Here is a 21,397-nt window from a genome sequence, read left to right on the forward strand (position 1 = left end):
TCCAAAAGCTGTCCCAGCTCAAAGGACTTATGGTAGTAATTACATTTCCTAACCGAGCCATAAATCATGGATCCTATGTCATACAAAGACAAGAGGTGTTTAACCTGTCAGCACATTCGCACTTCAGGTACAATCTTGCTCCCCATGGGATTTAGACATACAGGGGAGGTTCACATGTGCCTCAAACAATGTCGTCCACTTAATCATGATCTGAAATGCTCCAATGGTGGTTATTATGTAGGGGGAAATGGGCAGGAATTACAAGAGCAAATGAATCACCACCACTGCCTCAAGAAACCCATGGTCAGCTCTGTAGCTGAACATTTGTCGAGAACCAACCACAGCGTCCAGGAGCTAAAGTTTGGAGTATTAAAAAGGTACCTTCGAGACAGGAAGACTCGTGAATATACGCACATGCAACGTATGATACACTGAGAGTTGTTCTGAGCAGTTATCACAGCTTCTGCAGAACACATCAGAACAGATAAACTTCCACTCTCTCCCCTCAGGGGCAGACGCTGCAATAGTCCCAGCCCTTTCGGCCTTCCAGAAGGAGCAGGGCAATACGTAAGTGACTGGATTTAAGCCTTTCCAGCCTATCACAGGCAGTGCCCCAAAATGTGTCAGTGATACAGTGTTAAGCTGAGAGCCAGTTGCACTGCAGACACACTGACCCTCAGGAGGCAATAATCAACATTCTAGATTTTAACAGTTTTATATAACATAGCTGTACAAAAACAAGCAGCAGCATCCTTTACACAGGAAACACAGATGCATTCAAGGAAGGATGAGGTGTCCGAAACACACATTAGAAATGAAAAGTGGGGAGGGGCGCACAACAAGGTGGGTGAAATGAAGGTATAAACAGGTCAGAACAGACTAGTGTGGCACATGGAGAGTGCGCTCACAGGGAACAGATGGTCCCCAGTCTGGACGGCGATCTAGAGACATGAGCATGGGATGTAACCATCTTTCATCCAGAGCCACCAGTCTTGCAGAGACACAGACTGGCCATGTGACTGACTCCATCCAACTCTTCTGACCGTCCAGAGGCATTCGACCAGTAGGTGTGGATTTGGCCCCAGGTCTGCAAGCCCCACAAACACCAGTCTGATGTAAATACCAACACAATCCTCACCAAAGTTCAAGACGCACTTGTTAGATGTAGAAACGGTCTCCTTATAGACCCACATATGCTCACATTTTTTAGGTGCTGTTCTGATGGGTTTTTTTCACAGCCCCTGGAAGTTGAGCACTGCAAGGGGTTGAGAAAAATTGTGCACTGAACATGGAAACTTGGTTAATGGTATCAACATTGGTGGTTCTATTTTAGGATTTAGCATATATGATCTAGACTCTGCATCCCCCTTGAAAGGAGGTGGGGAGGGTGCATGGGGAATGCATGGAACTAATGTACATTATGAACCCAGCATTAGAACAGGCCTAGCAGGATAGAATGCCTCCAAGAAACAACACAAATCACAGCTGACTAGAGAAACAGATCTGAGACCTTTCACACTAGAAGACAGACGTGACTTTTCACTCACCGGCTAACAAAGTAATCTATTGGTCATGAAAGTTTGCAACTAAATTAAATTGTTAGTTCAATTATGGTATGCCTTTTTATAATATCTATAGGGGAGTACTACTAGTGTTAAAGGTAAGTAAAGTGTACACATAACTTTAATCATAAATCCTTAAACCTTTTTGTCCACTGCTAAACCATTTTTTGATACACTTGTAGTTAACCCTTAATAATATTTAAATTTAAGGTAAACAGGTGTGATTTCTATGGATTTGGAACCCAACACTGATCCCATTTGTTATCTACTATTGGTACTTTCTAATGACACATAAACCTTCTTGATAGAATTAAATGATTCTTTTGGACACGTCGAAGCTATGATCAGGACCCAGTTTGCCAGTAGCACATCTTAAGCGGATAAGCACGAGACCACATCTACGAGTATTCATTTAATAGTAAACAAGTGGATATAAATACTTTACCTGCTGGATTGATGCTGCTTTCAATTATTTCACAGTCTGGTTGGTCTGTGGAATAGTTCTCATCCTCTTCTTTTACGTTGACAATGATAACATCAGGGATACCTATATGGTCTGTTTAGGAAAAAATGTACATTATTAAAAAGCACAACATGCAATATTTAAGATATTACAATGGATACTCCCAGTCACCCATCCAGGTCACTTCAGAACGTCACAACTGGGACTGGCACATGTCTGATGCTTCTGTGCTTTTGGTTCAAGGAGCCATTACAGAAAGGGGGGGCCATCTTGAGATCTACATCACACTGCTAGCCTATAGGATTGTGGCTGTGAGTGACGGGGAGCCAACTGCTCTGTACAAATGTGTGCAATGATCTTTTAATAATTCTGCTGTGGTTTTGCACTTGTTGCCAGCAGAGTGGATATTCCACTCAAAAATATTTTGCAGTCCTAAATTTGAAACTAACTCCTCAGCTTGCTCCATTGGATTAGCAAAGGAGACTTTCTTCTTAAGGCAATAAAATGGCGCATAATGCCACATGGAGATTTTCTAGATGACTGCGATTATTTTGTACACAAAGTGATAGACTGCACATCACTTTTCCTAAGGTTACTAGTGGTAAATATTTAGTGATGTTTTTCATAAGTTGCCAAATTTTGCAAAATTAAGCGCCCACGTGACCTTGAAAAATGAAAGTAAATACAGCAGTTTACGTGGGATGTTGCCAGGCTCTCTTCGAAGAGGGGGACCATGGCAGATTAGGGCTAGGGACCACAACCACAGTGGCAGCAATCGTTTGCCACAGTTGTCCTGGAACCCGTCATTCTACGGCTCTACAACCTGGGCCAAACGTGCCCTTTCTGGACCCGAGTCTCACGGAGGCGAAGGTGAGCAGTCAAGGGCGTCTAGTGAGGGGGCAGAGACTTAGGGCCAGATGTAGGTAAAAGCAGTTTTGCGAGTCCTTAATAGCGCATTTAGGGAATCGCTATTAAGGACTTGCAAAATGCCATGTAGATAGGAATCGCAATATTTTTTGTGATTCTTTAATATTCCTTAATTGCAATTTGCAATTTGCAAATTGTGATTCGCAATCAAGGAATTCCTACCCATCCATTCCTATGGGCCTAGAGGCCCATAGGAATGGATGGAAATTGCGCACGCAATTTGCGAGTACCCAATAGGTACTCGCAAATCGCGTGCGCAATTTAAAGGGTGCATGGGTTCCAGAGGGACACCCTGTTGCACGCCTGAAATGTGCATGTGTGCACATGTGGCGCACATACATGCCCTAAGGGCATGAATGTGTGACATGACTCTTTTAAAAAGCAAAAAAGTGCTTTTTTAAAGAAATTCGCAAATTACCACCAACTTGAAATTAGTGGTAATTTGCAATTCCTTAAGGCCAAGTCGCACTTTCTTTTGTGCTTCTTACATTGCATTTAAGGAATAGCAATTTGCCATTCCTTAAATGCAATCGCAAAATAGGTAATCGCAAATTTTGCGATTCCTTATTCTGTAAGCATCTGTACTTGACATGTAGAGCTGTTGATACACATGCTTTGCATACTCCTGCCATCTAGAGTTTTGTCTGGATGTTTGCAAGTTGTTTTTCTTTGAAGAAGTCTTTCCTAGTCACGAGGTAAGGTGACTAGTCCTTTCAGTGATAGTGCGCATGGGCATCGACTCCATTGTTAGATTGTTTTCCTGCAAGAGGGTGAGAATAGAGTAAGTAAGCGCAGTACACAGATGTCACGCGAATATAATGTGAATAATAAAAACTGCACCAGCCATAGCTCTCTAGGGAGGAGGGCGGGTGCATATGAATCTACAGCTCTACATGCCAAGAACAGATGCTTACTGGGTAAGTAACATTATACGTTCGAGGCATGTGTGCTGTAGATACATATGCTTTGCATAGACAGTATAGCATTATTCTCCCAAAGCAGAGGCTAACCAGTGGGTGTTGCAGTTGTTTGAAACCCATGTTTTTAGCACTGCCTGTCCGACATTAGCCTGTTGACGTGCTAACACATCTACACAGTAATGTTTGTTAAATGTGTGTGGTGTAGACCATGTAGCTGCCTTACATTTGTCAGCTATGGGAATGTTATCTAAAATGCCACAGATGCTCCTATTTGGCGAGTAGAATGTGCTCTAGGAGGTTCTGTTAAAGTTCTTTTAACTTTAACATAGCAAGTGTGAATACATTAGACAATCCATCTCGAAATGCCGGATTTTGAGATGGGTTTCCCCTTATGAGGTGGAGCAAAAGCAAGAAAAAGTTGTTTTGCGAAAATCTTTTGTCTCATCAATATAGTACAATAATGCTCATCAAGTGTGTGTAGAGCCCTCTCTGCTACGGAATAAGGTTGAGGAAAGAATACAGGCAACAACTGATTTGTTAATGTGAAAAGCAGAGATAACTTTTGGAAGGAATTTTGGGTTTGTATGAAGAATAATCCTATCTTTATGCAGTTAAAAGAAGGGTTTTTCTAAGCCTGAGCCTGTAACTCACTAACTCGTCTTAGTGAAGTAATAGCTATTAAGAAGGTGACTTTCCTTGAAAGAAACTGTAGTGAAAAATTGTTTAATGGTTCAAACAATGTTAAGGTTCCAGACAGGCGCAGCTGGTACTCTGGGCGGTGTTATTCTTTTAAGGCCCTCCATAAAAGCTTTAATCACAGGCACTTTAAATAAAGATAAATGTTGCCTGTTCTGAAGATATGCAGCTACTGCTGCAAGGTGTAGTCGAATAGATGTGCCGGCCAAACCTGCGAGTTGTAGATGCAACAGATAACAAATAATGTTTTGTACAGATGCATCTAGCAGATCAATTGAGTTATTATTGCAATATATGACAAATCTTTTCCACTTTTCTGCATAGTTAGGTCTTCCTGCTTCCTTAAGAATTGTCATAGAGTCTGGTGGTAAGTTTAGATAACCAAACTCTAGGACTTCAAGAGCCAAATCACAAGATTGAGGTCTTTGGGATTCAAATGGACGATTTCTCCAAGGTTCTTTGATAAAATTTGACGTTATGTGAAGCTTCTGATGTGGAACCTTCCCAGTTCCAACCATGTGGTTAACCATGGCTGACAAGCCTATGTGGGAGCTACGAGAATCATTGTGAGAGAAAGCTGCCTGGGTTTCCAAACAAGAAATGGAAGGAGAGGGAGAGGGAGAGGCGGAAAAGAGTAAGCAAATATTCCTGACCAGTTCATCCATCGGACATTGCCTTTAGATAGAGATCTGAGATCCAATATTGGTCTCAACAAACCGTCTATTTTGGGAATTAGGAAGTATAGTGAATATACTCCTGTTCCGTGTTTCTGTAATGGGACGAGTGCTATAGCTTCTTTTGTTAGAAGAACTTGTACTTCTTGTTTGAGTAGATGTTTGTGTTCTAAAGACAGTTTGTGAACACGAGGGGGGATGTTGGGAGTGGTTGCGGGTGAGTTCCAGGTAGTAACTACTTGGATAATATCCAACACCCATTTGTCTGTTGTTATTGACTGCCAAATGTGTAGAAACTGATGTAGTCTTCCCCCGACAGATGATGAATGTTCGGGAGGAATCAATATCAAGTCGCTATTTGTTAGTAGAGGGTGGGGTACGTGATGGCGTACCTCTACCTCTTCCTTTGAAGTTGTTACCTCTATACCCACCTCTATAAGATCCTCTAGAGGAGGGAGACTGTGCTTTATACGAAGATGTGGAGGCATCTGTGGTATTATTTTGGAACCTGCTCTGTAGAAGAAACGACGAAAGTAACCTCTATTGGACGGAGACTGAAGAACACCCATTGATTTCACCACTTCTTGGTCCTTTTTCATCTTCTTTAGCAATTGGTCTGTCTGAGGTCCAAAAAGGTGTTCTTTGTCAAATTGTACATTAAGAATAGTTTGTTGGACCTCTGGATTAAAAACATACATTCAAAGCCATGCATGCCTCCTTAGTAAAATGCTGGTATTGAGTTCTCTAGCTGCAGTATCTGCAGCATATCTAATGGATGAATTAGAAATAAACTTGCCTTCCTATACTATTTCTTGGCCTTTTTTCTTGTGCTCTTCAGGAAGATATTGTAATAGTTCTTCCATCTCGTCCACTGTGCCAAATCATATCTAGCCAGCAGCCCTGGAGTGTTGGCTATTCTCCAATGATTGGCTGATTGAGCAGCCACTCTCTTTCCAGAGGCATTTATTAACTTTGATTCCTGATCAGGAGGAGGTGCTTCTCTTGAGCTTTGTGAAATTGCTCTTTTACATGCGTTTGAAAACTCTAAGAAATCCAGCCGCAACTGACCTTTAATAAATACAGGGTCAGGTGGAGGAGCTTTGTATTTTTTATTTAGTCTAGGTGTAAGGATACGTGACCTAACAGGACATTTAAAAATGTGGTCTGCGTCTCATCATGCCCTTTAACATGGGCAAAGACTGAGATATTCTGTGTGCATTTCCAAAAGTTTCGAAAAGGAAATCCTCTTCTAGGTCTTCTTTATGTACAGTGGGCCCATGATAAGTGGCTTCTCTAGCAATGAACTCTTGATATGTATCATCATCAGGAGGGGAAGGTTCGGCTGGATACAGATCAGGATCATGTCTCCTGGTGGATCAATGTTATAGTCATCCCATGGGTCAGGTATCAGATCATCATCGTCTTGATTATAAGCTATATCTAGATCTATGTCTGGAGACCCTGGAGGTGTAATATGTAACGGGTCCGAATATGACAGGTACTGGTAAAATGGATGAAGTGGTTGGAGGAATATTAATAGGACTAGTGGCTATGTCCTTTTTAGGTCTCGTCCTATTCCATTCCGCAAGGAATGAATAGGACGAGACTATTGGGGCTAAAATAAGAGCTAAACTAAGCTCTTAAAAATGCGGATTTCCAGAAGTGCATGTGGTCTCGTGAACGCGCTTCTATCCGCCTGCCTCGCATCACCACATGAAAGCCATTTGTTGCCACACCACCATCAAAGGCTTCTGCTCCCCCTCACTCCCTTTCCTCCCCCCCACTCGCTGGCCACGTGAAACACGAGAGCTTTAAAGGGGTTTGCTTAAAGCTTGAAGGCAATCTGCTTTCCCGCCCCCTGGTGTTTCTGGCTTTTCTCGCTCGCTAATCGTTTTTTTTCCCCCTCCCACCATTCCTTTGATGTCCGCCGCGCGTGGCCTCTGGCTGTCGCCTAACACGGTTGTTGGTGCTACCACCTCTCACAAAGCTGCATTTAAAATTCTTGTTTTTTTTTTTCATTTCGCTGACGATTTTTTTTTTTGCGGCCGCCAATGCTTGTTTTTCTTCTCTTAACTCCATAATGACTGGCCTGGCGTGACCTTAATGCTCAAATGGCAAACCTTTGCATTTGAATTAGACTTCATTGGGCGTTATGTGAATGTACCTTAATGCTTTTACATCCATTTTATTTGATAGCTGCCTATATTTTATTAAGTCTCCGACCTGGCTCATCCATTAAGTCGCCTATTTCAGCTCTCGCAGCGCTACATTATTGTCCTTGCAGAGAACGCTCCTTGTGCACAATTGGTGTTTTAGTGAATGCGTCCACATCCACAGCTACAGAAATGTTCTATAATTAAACGCAGCTCGGTTAGCTTACCGCATAAATTATGCGCAATGTCAGGAACACATCAGGAACCCCTAGGTATTTCCCTGTTGTTATAAGTAGAGCCCTGTTCCTTCTCAAGGTGCGCAGTCTCTGGGACAAGGAACAGAGTACTATCAGGGGGCTTCTCCAGTATGTCTTTTGCAGCAGGGGCCAGTGTGTGTTCTTAGGAGGTGTTAGTGTATTAGGCTCAAATATGTCACCGAGCCTGTCCATTGAATAGAAAACACTGCTCGTCTGTGGGCGCACGCACTGTATCACAAGCATCTATTGGCCCCTCAGCTCGCATTACTCCCTCCCTCCCTTTTCTCCCCGCTCTTATCGTCATTCAGATTGCACTAACTCCTTCCTTCACCTCGGCTTCCAGGAGACTCCCTTAGTATGCACCAACAAGCAGTGAAGACATCTGCCACCTGCTTTGCAATTTTAAAATGGCTTAAGAAGATCTGCTGGATGTTGCCAGAATCCACAAAGAAAACGGTAATCAATGCTTTAATCACATCTAGGCTTGATTACGGCAATGTATTATACTTAGGGGCAAAGAAGGAAACGGTTCGCAGACTGCAGACAGTTCAAAACGCAGCTGCCAGACTGTTATGCAAAAATCCCTTATACGACATCGACCTCTAAGTACATTTGCGATCTACACTGGCTTAGAGTGGAGAATCGGATTACATTTAAATCTCTCTGCTTTATGCACAAAATCTCCACTAAAACTGCCCCAAAATACTTGCAAAGTCTAGTGCATCCTTACCATCCTTCCCGAGCCCTCCGGTCTGCCTCAGCTAAGCATTTTGTAATTCCCAGAACCAAACTGTCAAGAGTGGGTGGAAAATCTTTTTTGTTTCTTGGACCCACACTGTGGAATGCGATGCCACTCTCTGTACGAAATGAGGCTAGCTACATGAAGTTCAGGAAAGCCCTAAAAACCTGGCTGTTTAACATCTGAAACATGCCCAGCTAGAAACAAACCAATGAATCAGTAGCGCCGGGAAACCCTTTGTTGGGTAGCTGTTGCGCGATACAAATGAAATAAATAAAATAAATAAAAAAAATTAATTGCACTTCCCCCTCCGTTCTCTCCCAGCGTCCCTCAGAATGCACTACCCCCTCCTAATACAACTTCAGTGACCCACTTGTAAGCAAACACCATTGTCCCTTCCCCACACATTCTGAATTTCTGAAGCATTGCGTGGCCAGACACGCCTTATTTTCTAAGTCACCATTCATAAGATTTCAGACTTTCCGTCAAGGCAGCTCTCTGGAAAAGGCTCTCCCTAGAGCAGGAAAGAAGGAAAGTGTATGCAAAGGAGCTTAAATACTTACAGTTCCACATGCAGAGTGGCTTCTGATGCGCTACGCTAGAATGAACGTCCACAAAACCAACCGTAGGGATGCGTCAACGCGAGGCTTCATGCACGTATGTGCAAAGGCAAATGTTCAACTTAATTTTTTATATAGTTCTATCCATAGGGGTTAAGCCTCGCTTGGGCATAGAGCATTTTCCATCAAGTCAATATGATGTAAACGCTCCTTGGAAATGTTAATTAGTGATACAGATTCCGGCCAATCTCCCAAATGCACTGAGTTCTTGCTAAGAACCTGCTCCAGGGTTCCTACAGCAGCCCTCACGGCGTGGAGTCTGACACGCCCAATCAAGGTCGCCCCTGAAGATTCATATTATGTTCTTGGGTGGTTCAGATCTATTATTTCTCCTCTACGCCTCAGCAAACAGTCTACCTCCGCTTCCTCAATACAATATCTACAGTGCAGCAAAATTGCAGGCTGAGCGGTGACGTAAGAGAAGGCGTGCGATGACGAAAGGGATTTCAACACTCATCAGATGCGCCTATTTCACTGGATAACCTTTACCCAAGAGCTTAGAGGGGAGGCCTGATTAATAGATTTTGCTGTGACTTACTCTTGCAGTACTCCTTTCTTACTCCTGCAGTCATGGAGTAAGCCGGGAGCACTCCCAGCTTACTCCTGGAATTCAGGAATACGGCAGCAGTAATTAGATCACACTTACGGCAGAATGTCTGTGAATCAGGCCAGTAATCTCAGAGGACCACTCTTACTCCTTTACTTATTGCTCATGCAGGTCTGTAGGCCTTTTAGATGCTACCTCCCCCCCACCCTTTCTGGTGAGAGGCTGCTCCACTCACCTACTACCCTAGCTGCCAATGGAGTATTTAGAAATGCCAACATTTCTCTCTTCTGCAGTGTACCCTTTTAATTATGGAGCGCCTTATATGACACCCACTTGAACCATGCACCTCTCTGGACTGTCTGTCACCTTTACCCTTCGACATACGTGACCTCCTGAACTGGGCCCAGTAATACGCCTCATGAGGCCAGTAGGGGCACACAGGAGTAGCGCAGCATCCTTTCCTTCAGGTGACTATCTCGCCAGGTTAAATTCAGTAACTGCAACATCAATCAATCAATCAATCAATCAATCAATCAATGCATTTATATAGCGCACTACTCACCCGGAGGGTCTCAAGGCGCTTGGGGAGGGGGGGGTCCGCTACTGCTTGAACAGCCAGGTCTTGAGCTGCTTCCTGAAGGCGAGGTGGTCTTGGGTCAGGCGGAGGTGGGTCGGGAGGGAGTTCCAAGTCTTGGCGGCCAGGTAGGAGAAGGGCCTTCCTCCTGTGTTGGCTCTTCGGATGCGGGGGACGGCGGCGAGGGTGTGGCTGGTCGATCGAAGCTGGTGTGTGGGAATGTAGAAGTTGAGGCGGCTGTTGAGGTATCTTGGGCCTTGGTTGTGTAGGGCTTTGTGTGCGTGGGTGAGGAGACGGAAGGTGATTCTCTTGTTGGCCGGGCGCCAGTGCAGGTCTCTCAGGTGTCCGGAGATGTGGCTGTGTCGGGGGATGTCGAGGATGAGTCTCGCTGAGGCGTTCTGGATCCGCTGGAGTCTCTTCTGGAGTTTGGCAGTGGTTCCGGCGTAGAGGGAGTTGCCGTAGTCCAGACGGCTGGTGACAAGGGCCTGGGTGACCGTCTTCCTGGTCTCGGTGGGGATCCACCGGAAGATCTTACGTAGCATGCGCAGGATGTTGAAGCACGACGAGGAGACGGTGTTGACTTGTCTGGTCATGGAGAGGGAGGAGTCCAGGATGAAGCCCAGTTTGCGTGTGTGGTCTGTTGGTTTGGGTGCGCTGCCCAGGGCGGAGGGCCACCAGGAGTTGTCCCAGGCGGAGGGCGAAGAGCCCAGGATGAGGACTTCCGTCTTGTCTTAGTTCAGTTTCAGGCGGCTGTTCATCATCCACTCGGCTACGTCTGTCATCCCTTTGTGTAGGTTGGCTCTGGCGATGGCGGGGTCGTTGGTGAGGGAGAGGATCAGGTGGGTGTCGTCGGCGTAAGAGATGATGTTGAGGTTGTGTTGGCGTGCGATGGCCGCAAGGGGGCTCATGTAGACATTGAAGAGGGTGGGGCTGAGCGAGGAGCCTTGAGGAACGCCGCAGATGACTTCGGTGGCTTCTGATCAAAACGGGGGAGGCGGACTCTCTGTGTCCTTCCGGCGAGGAAGGAGATGATCCAGTCTAGTGCCTAGTCACTTGATACTTGGCCCATTCATATTTGTGAGCCGGACAGCCTGTGACTCACTGCACACTGTCGGATTATTACAAACAACCTCTTTGAAAATCTGGTCCATGGTGCCCCTGTGACTCGGAGTAATCTGGTTATCCCACCGCTCGGTTATCCATACTATTTTGCTGGTGCCATGACACATTGGGGGGCATATTATCAAGAACAGGCGATAAAATTATTGCCGCTTTATCGGCAGGAAAATATAGTGCATTAAAAACGGAATAAGATTGCGTGCAATAGCTGTGTGAAATGTTTAACAAAGATCGATCCACCACACACTCTCGCAAATGTTAGACTTGGGGCAGACAGCAGCATCAGTTCTAGCGGAAAGGCACCAAACAACTCACAACGACCGGTCAATTGTATGTCCAATGCTGACGCAATTATAACAGAGATTTACTGTCAGCTGTGAGCAGCCAAGGCTTGATGAAAACTTGACTACTGTCTTCCACAATAGTCAGACAGAATCTGCCGCCGCAAGCTAGATGGGGACTGGTCTTTGTTTTTGTCTTTTACATTTGCCTACGAGGGGCAACACTCAGGGAGGGGCACGCCTGGATCACAACAATAACTGCTCTCTTTCAAATCTTCATATTTTTTAAATTTGTTCAGTTCAAACCGATGCTAAGCATGTTTCGGATGTATGACGTTACAACGCATACATTTACAACGACCTACCATTACAACGGAACTTTTACAACGCAAAAACTTTTACAACGCATGTATTTACAAACGCATTTTTTTACAACGCAGGTACCTTTACAACGCATACCATTACAACGTAAGTATTGGTAAGTATATATTAATTTTATAATCGTAAATTAATTGTAAAAAATATAATTTAATGTGATTTAATTTAATTTAATTGCATTTAAATAATGTAATTTAAATGTAATTTTAATTTATTTTTACCCTGTACCCCTGTACCCCAAAAACCCAAAACTGACCCTCAACCCCAAAAATACCCCTTTACCCAAAAACTAAAAACTGACCCTGAACTCTAAAAATACCCCTTTACCCAAAAACTAAAAACTGACCCTGGACCCTAAAAATACCCCTTTACCCAAAAACTAAAAACTGACCCTGAACCCCAAAAATACCCCTTTACCCAAAAACTAAAAACTGACCCTGAACCCCAAAAATACCCCTTTACCCAAAAACTAAAAACTGACCCTGAACCCTAAAAATACCCCTTTACCCAAAAACTAAAAACTGACCCTGAACCCTAAAAATACCCCTTTACCCAAAAACTAAAAACTGACCCTGAACCCCAAAAATACCCCTTTACCCAAAAACTAAAAACTGACCCTGAACCCCAAAAATACCCCTTTACCCAAAAACTAAAAACTGACCCTGAACCCTAAAAATACCCCTTTACCCAAAAACTAAAAACTGACCCTGAACCCCAAAAATACCCCTTTACCCAAAAACTAAAAACTGACCCTGAACCCCAAAAATACCCCTTTACCCAAAAACTAAAAACCCAAAACTAAAAACTGACCCTGAACCCTAAAAATACCCCTTTACCCAAAAACTAAAAACTGACCCTGAACCCTAAAAATACCCCTTTACCCTAAAACTGTAAACTGACCCTGAACCCTAAAAATACCCCTTTACCCAAAACATATAACATTTAAAATATAATTATATACTTACCAATACTTACGTTGTAATGGTATGCGTTGTAAAGGTACCTGCGTTGTAAAAAAATGCGTTGTAAATACATGCGTTGTAAAAGTTTTTGCGTTGTAAAAGTTCCGTTGTAATGGTAGGTCGTTGTAAAAGTTGCGTTGTAAAGGTTGTACACCGCATGTTTCATGTAATCCCTGGTTTACGGCCATCTGCAGGGAGTGCAGGAAGATCCTGATCAAAGGTAGCCATGGCTTCTTGCATTTCAAAGAACAGTGGCCCGGGACTAGGTGCATTCGCCAACAGGCTCCAGTGCTGATAAGCAAAATACCTTGTCGCTGTAGGTTTCTGTAAGTGATGGGTTGTAAATACCATCACTATTCCTATCTTGGCTTTCTACCCTTGCGGTGACCAACTTTCATAATTTTTCCTAAGAGGACTTGCATAGGTATTAAGAATGTTTATTTCAAATTGCTGCCACGCCTAATACACTTTTATTTTTCCAAGTGAAGGCTTACACTGGCACAGATCAATTGTTTGAGGTTATTAATAATAATATGAATATAATTGCTTGCCTTTACAGAGATGTATATACCACTAGCGCACAAAGTGTGTGGCTATTGACTAATGTATTGTCCTCAATTTACCAAACTTTGGATCGATGGCTGACATTGCGTTGCCAGGGTTAGAACCTGTAGATCTCAGCTGATATAAGCGGGGACCTCTAACTCTTCCAGACCACTTGCCAGACTTTGAGGATCTGTAACACCACAATTCACGTATATTTTATTATCATTTGAAAAGCTTTTAGCCGCTGCTTTTACACCTTCTGTAATTAGCTACTTCATACATAACAGTAATAACTAGGAAATGATGCTTACTATAAGGACACAAGGCGGGAGGATGCAATGCATCGTGTCAGAAACATTTTTAGAAGGGTTTATTTTTAACAGTAGAAGGTGCAAAGCAGAAAAGATAAAGGTGCAGCATCCAGTGAACTCTGGTGAGGATATCTGGTCCTGCTTCTGGAGTGCAACGCGGTGCAAGGTCCAAACCCTGCACATATATTCTTCCTTGTCCAATAATCAGCCACAGCAGCTCTCTTTGAGCTGTCCCGTCCTTCTTTTAGACCATTCAGCCCTTCTCCCCTACATTTTGTGAAGCTGTTACTGAAATAATACCACTATCTTAGTGTAGGAAAGGGCCGCTTGTTGACAGGGTCCCCCCCCCCCACTGTTTGCCTGGGTTCCTCCTACTCAGGTCCCCAGTGCCAGATCCCTTTCCCTAAAAACGGTACAATTGTTCCCCCAATAGGCCATTCCTTTAGCACTCCAATACGCCTCTAGTGAATGGTACCTCTGGTACCCAGGGCATGGGTACTAAAGAGGGTCCCTAAGGGCCGCAGCATGTATTATGCCACCCTAAGGGGCCCCTCGCCCAACTCATGCAGACTGCCACTGCAGGCTGCGCACCTTGGTGCATATAAAAATGACATATAACGTGTGGCATGACATGACACACATGCCTGTGAGCCATGCCTGCAGACACTGCAGGCAGTAAAGATAACCCACCCCTACAGCAGGACTTAAAGCCCGAAGGCAGGGTGCATTATACTACCTGTGCAGGCATAACTGCATGAGCAATTCTGCTCCTGTAATGTCGGAGTCAATTCTTAGATATCACAAGTGAACAGGGAAGCCATTTTGCATACATGTGCTGTACACTGGTAATAACGAGTTCCCCAGCTACATGACGGCTTCATAGAAACTACAGATGTTTGGTATCAAACACCTTGAAGTAATAAACTCACACTGACTCCAGTGCTGAATTTATTAATACATGCACCCAGAGGACACCTTAGAGATGCCTCTAGTGGGCTGGCTGACTGGTGTCGATGAGCTTGCCACCACAGCCAGGTTTCTGACTCTCTGCAGGGGATAGCCTACTCTCTGAGGGCAGAAACAATGCCCGCTCAGGCCGGAGGTCATGTCACCGCCTCCAAGCAGGATGGCTCAGTAATAAGCATATCAATGCCAGAGGCTTCAAAGGCCTCTGCCACCTGTGGTATGTGACCACAGCTTCCCCATTAGGGGAATGCCAACGTCCTGCCCTGTGCCCATTTAGCAGCAGGACAGGCGGGAAATTAGATATGCAGGGAGGCATGGTGCACTACCAAGTCAGTTACATCTCTAACATGAGCGGCCCTCCTTTAGGAAAAGTCCCCCATCTTGGTGACGGCAGAACCAGGAACTCTGGGAACAGGGTTATGCCGACTTCCCATAGGAAGTGGTCATATAGGGGATTTGCTGATCCCAAGGGTAAGTAGCCATTGGCTACCACTCTTCACTCTCCTTAATGCCCCTGAATCTAGCATTTAGGGGAGCCCCATGCATCACAAAAGCAGATTCTGTTGACCTAAGAAGGAGGACACCGAACAGCCGCAAAAAGCAAGAACTTCGGAGCAGCAATTGACTTGGGGCCAACCCTGACAGGCCTGTCTGCTGTCCCCGACAATTACGCAAAGACGACTCAACTCGTCCTGTAGCTTCGCTTCCTCCATAAGCCTGGTAGGACTGCCAGCACTTCAAGGAGCAACCAGCATCTCCCATGAAGTAGCAAAGCTACTTCCCTGAAGGCACCCAAAAATAACCGCGAGGACTCCGGGCCGCCAAAAACCCTACACCAGAAAGCACCACTGCACCAATGCCTCCTAGCCCGAGTCGAAGTAGGCCAATGGTGTCAATGAGGTCGGGAGACCCTCCAGACTAAATTCCAACCTCGGGTTTGCTCAGACTGGACTCGTAGTCGTCGCCTGCAGCCTCTTTGTGCAGACTGCTTCCACTGTGAGTGTCTCCGGATCCATAAAAGCACTACTACACCTGAGCCCCACAAACCGAGGAGAAGTGGAACAACAGTGTACCTACGTGCCCGAGCATCTAAAGGACCGAGCCTCCATGGGTTCAACTGGGCTGGACCCCCCAGGCACAGCTTGCTGCCTCTTTTTCCCAGGAACGTGTTGAAACCAACAGGGCACCAGACACCGAAAAGCACCTCTGCATCAGGATGCCGCAGAGCCTACCGAGGTGACCTGTTGGTGCTACCTTGGACCTTGCCCCATACTTACCTAAACTCCAGAAGTTTGGTCCTGTAAGTCGCTGCTATGTACCGGTATGCAGTATATGTGTTTTTCTCCACAAGAAAACATTGGCGCATTAGAGACAGTACAAGTGTTTTTACCTGCTTTCTTCAAAACTGCTATTTTAAAAAGTTAATAAAGTTCTTAGTGTCAAAAATTCTATAAAAATATGTGCTATTTTTCTATATTGGTGCGGATATCCTTATTGAGAGGGTGTGTATCATTTATTGACTATCCATACTAATACAATAAAGAGAGAGCCCAAACCTTTGAGGCGGGTAATCTCAGGAACCACAGCACCAACCACAACACCCAATACAGCGTAGGAAAGGGCAGTTGCAGCAGAAGGACACAGGCTATGCAGACGCCCACCATATACATTTAAAAGGTAAAAGAACCATGCCAGCAATGTAGTCCCTTGTGGGCGTGTCTACGTTGTGCTGTGGGCGTGTGCGGGGGCGTGACAAATGCTGGGGGCGTGTGGTACGTTCCGCCCTTCATGCCATATCTCATATTGTGTGCTAATCCCACCCTGCTCCCTTTAAATACCCCTGCACCCCATAATCATAACCCACCCTTACTCCTTAAAATACCCCAACACCCTTAAACAGTAACCCATCTTAACCCTATAAATATACGCTGTACCACAAAACCCAAACCTATCCCTATCCCTACCTATACCTATCCCTGGGCACGGCGGCCCACATCTCCAGCAACATACTCATATTTTTCCACCACCCATTTGAAAAATGCACAGGTCTCTCTCATTGATGGCCATCACCGACATACACTTTTAGAAACAACTCCCGCCACAAGTTCTAGAATTGCGAACTTTAGAGCTGGGGAGCTACGTTTGAATCTCGGCATCAGCTCAACATCCTGTGATTCCAGGCAAATCGTTGTCTCCCCGTGCCTACTCCAAATGAATGTGTTCTTCTGAAATGTATATTATGATCATGCCATGTTGTCGAGTTTGCGCTATATAATATTGCAAGGAAAAATAAAGTAGGGAAACTCGAGTTCACACACTACTGAACGCGCACTCTTAAGTGCATCAGCAGTGCACTGTGAATCGGAGCGTTTCACAGGCCTGTCCCAGATAGGAAATGCTATCAAAACGAAATCCTACAAAACAATATACTACTGGCCGGCAGCAATTCATACCCGGACAACGTCGGGACGGGCTGCTAGTGTGTCCATATAACAACATTCTAACACTCCACCTCTGATAAGCCTATGGCTGCTCGACCACACTACCACAAAAAGAGCACCTTGTGATTGTCAAAGCAAGCCCTTGTCCACTCATAAGGGATAACCTTTTGAAATGTAATTTTTCAATTCATAAGTGTCAATATTGTAATGGTTCCGCCTAAAGAAAGTTCAAATATAAATTATTTGTGGTGAATAATAGCTAAATATTTTTTTCACTTAGTTCTACAACAGAGGTCTTCTTGCTTTGTGGCAGACACATTAGATACTGCTGTACTTGACGGTGCTTTTTTGTTTGAAAATATGTTCCCTAGATTCATGTCGCTTGTGATTTGCCTTTCTTTAAATTCCTATGTACAGCTGGTCTTGGCATGGCAAAGGCAAGCCCCTGTGCACCATTCCAAGGCATGTATGCTTTAATGGCTGTAAGTCCTGTCTCTTCGTACACTTTGTAAGGCTCATCTGTGCTAAGATCAGCCTTAAGACTCTGTACAATTATCAACCAGGCGCACCTTCCTCTATCTAAATCTGCTCAGAATAATATTGAGGCTGTGGGAATTCTAACAAGGGGTTCCCTTGTTGCAGCATGCTATCTGTGGACCGACAACTTCAAGATTCAGAGTATGTGAGAAACATCTGAAACTAGAAATCACAGTTTGACCTGAACGTTGCTGAATTCATCATTCGGTACCGGATCATTGGGAAATATTTGCTTTTGTTCCCAAAACTCTTGTTTGAAACTATTATAGGAATAGTGACCCTACTTGTCAAGAGGTCCTTCCAGCTGCCCATACCTTGCGGTGGGTGATTTTATTTGCATGCATGGTGAACTTCAGGATGCTTCGGCTCCTGATGTCTGTTCCGCTTTGATGTTTTAGAATTTCATATAAAGCTGTGCAGACGTTTGACATCATCTTCCCGAAGCCTGGTCTGTCCGCCATTTTGAGACTATCCCTGGATCCTGGATGGACTGCCATCTGGTTTAAATCCATATTAGTTTAGTCATCTGCAAAAGCTCAAAAAGCTGCTCTTGTACTGAGGCAATGTTTGCCTGGAAGCTGTGCTGTTAGAGATAAAAAAAATATGCAATGTCAACAGCTAACAGTAAGAAACCTGACCTGTTGCTCTGATTTAACACAGCACCGCTTCCTTTCATCACCGGGTGCTCATCAGACTGTTGGGTCTATTCATTAAAGAGAATCTTCAAAGTCATCACATGAGTGTGTTTGGAGCTAAAGCTGTGCAAAAGCAGCCTGTAGGAATTACAAAATACACCTAAAAATAGATAAGGCTCTTGAGTTCTCTGCAAAATTGTATCTTCCTCATCTTCAATCTCTTTCCGGGTGCACACAACCCTGCAGGGAAACCCTGAACGGCTCCAAGTTCTGTTCTGTCCAGAGACGGTGTTTAAGGTACGCCTCCAACTTCACAAGCTGTTGTGAGGAACTTTCTGTTGTTATTAAGAATTGACTCAGGAACTAAAGGACAGAAGGTTTCATACCAGACTCCTCCTATGCTCATACCAACACAACTGTAAACAGATCTTTATCGACTTTGCCCAAAGCGAAGGACGCGCATGAGGAGCGACTCGCTCCTAGTCCAAAAGCAGGTTCTCCAATGACCCACACCCTACGGAGGCTCTTAAGACTTGCAATGGTAACCGCTCACAGGATCACGGGAGAGGCGACCCCTTTGATAAAAACAAGAAATCCAGACCCTATGTGAACAGCCATCAACTGACCGTTCTCCTGATGGCTGAGGGGATAGTTCCTGAGAAATCTGTACCAAAGGAATGAACTCACTACGTACAAACAGTTGTCGTGCTAAACCCTTCCCAGGCGCGGTCCCTACCCAGTAGAGTGAGACAACCCAAGCTGGTTGGAGGGGTTGATGATAGAAGACTCAGAACTCATGGTGGGGTTGGTCGTACTGGACACCTCCATAAGGGCTATAGAGCATAGGATCTTCATTGAAATGTTGATGAAAATTCACGTCACAGGAAAAGCGCTTCTTTGTATCAGATTATTTCTAGAAGAAAACATAACCAGCCGTCTCTATTCCTTCTTTTTCCTCAGATTCATTTTATGTCTGTGCGTCCTCTCGCTTCCCTCATTAGGGTATTTTTAGTGTTTTCCTTTATCATTGGTGGAACAAGCCCAGATCATTGTCCAGCGGGGTCAACAATCTACAAACGTGCCCACAGATATCTATCATTGTGTCCTGGCCAATCACCAGTGGACGCGCCACCCCTGAGTCCAGAGAAGCCCGCTCCGGCAGTGTTTGTAGGATACTTGCTTAGGAGATGGTTCATTAAGACTGGGGTAAAGGGTGCTTCCCCTGCACCACCCCAGGGTTCAGCTCCACGGGTTTCGTACAGGATTACTATGAGTCTGCCATTAAAATGCAGTTTCTGTGCTTGCTTTCACCAGCTCCCTTTCATTGTAGAGAACATTCTACCGCAGGGGGGTCATGCTACATTGTCTACCAACTAGGCTACTGCATTAAATTTACATAGCGCTTCCTGTCTTCATTTGTCAAAACAAGAGCACATTTAAGGGCAATAAATGAAGCACTTTGTGGATGGAGCGGAAGGCAATATTTGGTACCAGAAAGGTCATGTATTCCGTCAGGAAAATGTACATCTTTCCTAAGTCATTCAGGGCCATAACTTGTTATTCTCCCCTTTCATAGGAATGTCTTGTGCAGAAGGCTACAAAACCATCTGGAATTCAAAAATGCAATGTACCAATATCCTAATCAGTCAATCCATAACTCTATCTGATAATCAATGATATTGGTTTTGTGCTATGTTGGTACCAACCTTGTTGTCCTGGACAAAACATGAATCTTGCCAATATAGCTTTGTCCAGATACTCTTTGGTTTTATTCTTCAGTATCAAAATAGGATGACAGTCTGACGATGAAATAAAACAGCTCATTTGTACTTATTAATACCAAACTGCTTCTCCTACCCGACTGAGCTTATTTACAACACACCATATCTTCTACTCATGTGTGCGTGCCAACACTAACCCACGACTCCTCCTCAAGTGTGCTTGGATTCTCCTGGCCACCTCTCCTGCCGACTGTGTTTGTCTACACCTGAGCACATCTCCTGCCCACTTTTGTCTACACCGCACATCTCCCATCCACATGTTTGTCTACTGTAGATTACATTCCCTGTCTACATACGTTCATCCAAACCACATCTCTTGCTCACACGTGTGTCAACACCAGATACCTTTCCCAGCCCATGTGTGATTGTCTTCCCCAGATCAAATATCCTGCACAGTTGTGTTTGTTTATAACAGACCACATCGGCTTGCTCACACGATATTACAACTCTGGCTCACGTTAGCATTTCTGCCCCAGACCACTTGTCCTGTTCACATATGTATCTGCATCAGAAAACGTTTCCTCCCATGTGTTCTTCTCTACACCACACCACATCCCCTGCTCATGTATGCATTTCTGCATCAGCCACACCTCCTTCAACAGATGTATGTCTGCATCAGCCACACCTCCTTCAACACATGCAAGTCTGCATCAGCCACACCTCCTTCAAAACATGCATGTCTGCACCAGCCACACCTCCTTCAACGCATGAATGTCTGCATCAGCCACACCTCCTTCAACACATGCATGTCTGCATCAGTCACACCTCCTTCAACGCATGCATGACTGCATCAGCCACACCTCCTTCAACACACGCATGTCTACATCAGCCACATCTCCCTCAACGCATGCATGTCTGCATCAGCGACACCTCCTTCAACACATACATGTCTGCATCAGCCACACCTCCTTCAACACATGCATGTCTGCATCAGTCACACCTCCTTCAACACATGCATGTCTGCATCATCCACACTTCCTTCAACACATGGATACCTGCATCAGCCACATCTCCTTCAACACATGCATGTCTGCATCAGTCACACCTCCTTCAACGCATGCATGTCTGCATCAGCTACACCTCCTTCAACACATGCATGTCTGCATCAGTCACACCTCCTTCAACAGATGCATGTCTGCATCACCCACACTTCCTTTAACACATGGATGCCTGCATCAGCCACATCTCCTTCAACCCATGCATGTCTGCATCAGTCACACCTCCTTCAACGCATGCCTGTCTGCATCAGCTATACCTCCTTCAACACATGCATGTCTGCATCAGCCACACTTCCTTCAACACATGGAT

The 21,397-nt window shown here is 44.8% G+C and overlaps 1 protein-coding gene across 2 annotated transcripts in view; it reads right to left on the reverse strand.

Annotated features, from left to right (window-relative positions):
* Window positions 1-21,397, reverse strand: part of LOC147678851 (uncharacterized) — a 70,718-nt gene that overhangs the window by 6,501 nt on the left and 42,820 nt on the right. For both annotated transcript variants that reach the window (XM_086946275.1, XM_086946274.1), the window contains exon 6: window positions 2,008-2,118. In XM_086946275.1, the coding sequence (XP_086802401.1) occupies window positions 2,008-2,118 (111 nt within the window). The remainder of the gene's footprint in view (window positions 1-2,007; window positions 2,119-21,397) is intronic.

The sequence above is a fragment of the Lissotriton vulgaris genome, chromosome 12, assembly GCF_964263255.1.
Source record: "Lissotriton vulgaris chromosome 12, aLisVul1.2, whole genome shotgun sequence".
NCBI classification, from domain to species: domain Eukaryota; kingdom Metazoa; phylum Chordata; class Amphibia; order Caudata; family Salamandridae; genus Lissotriton; species Lissotriton vulgaris.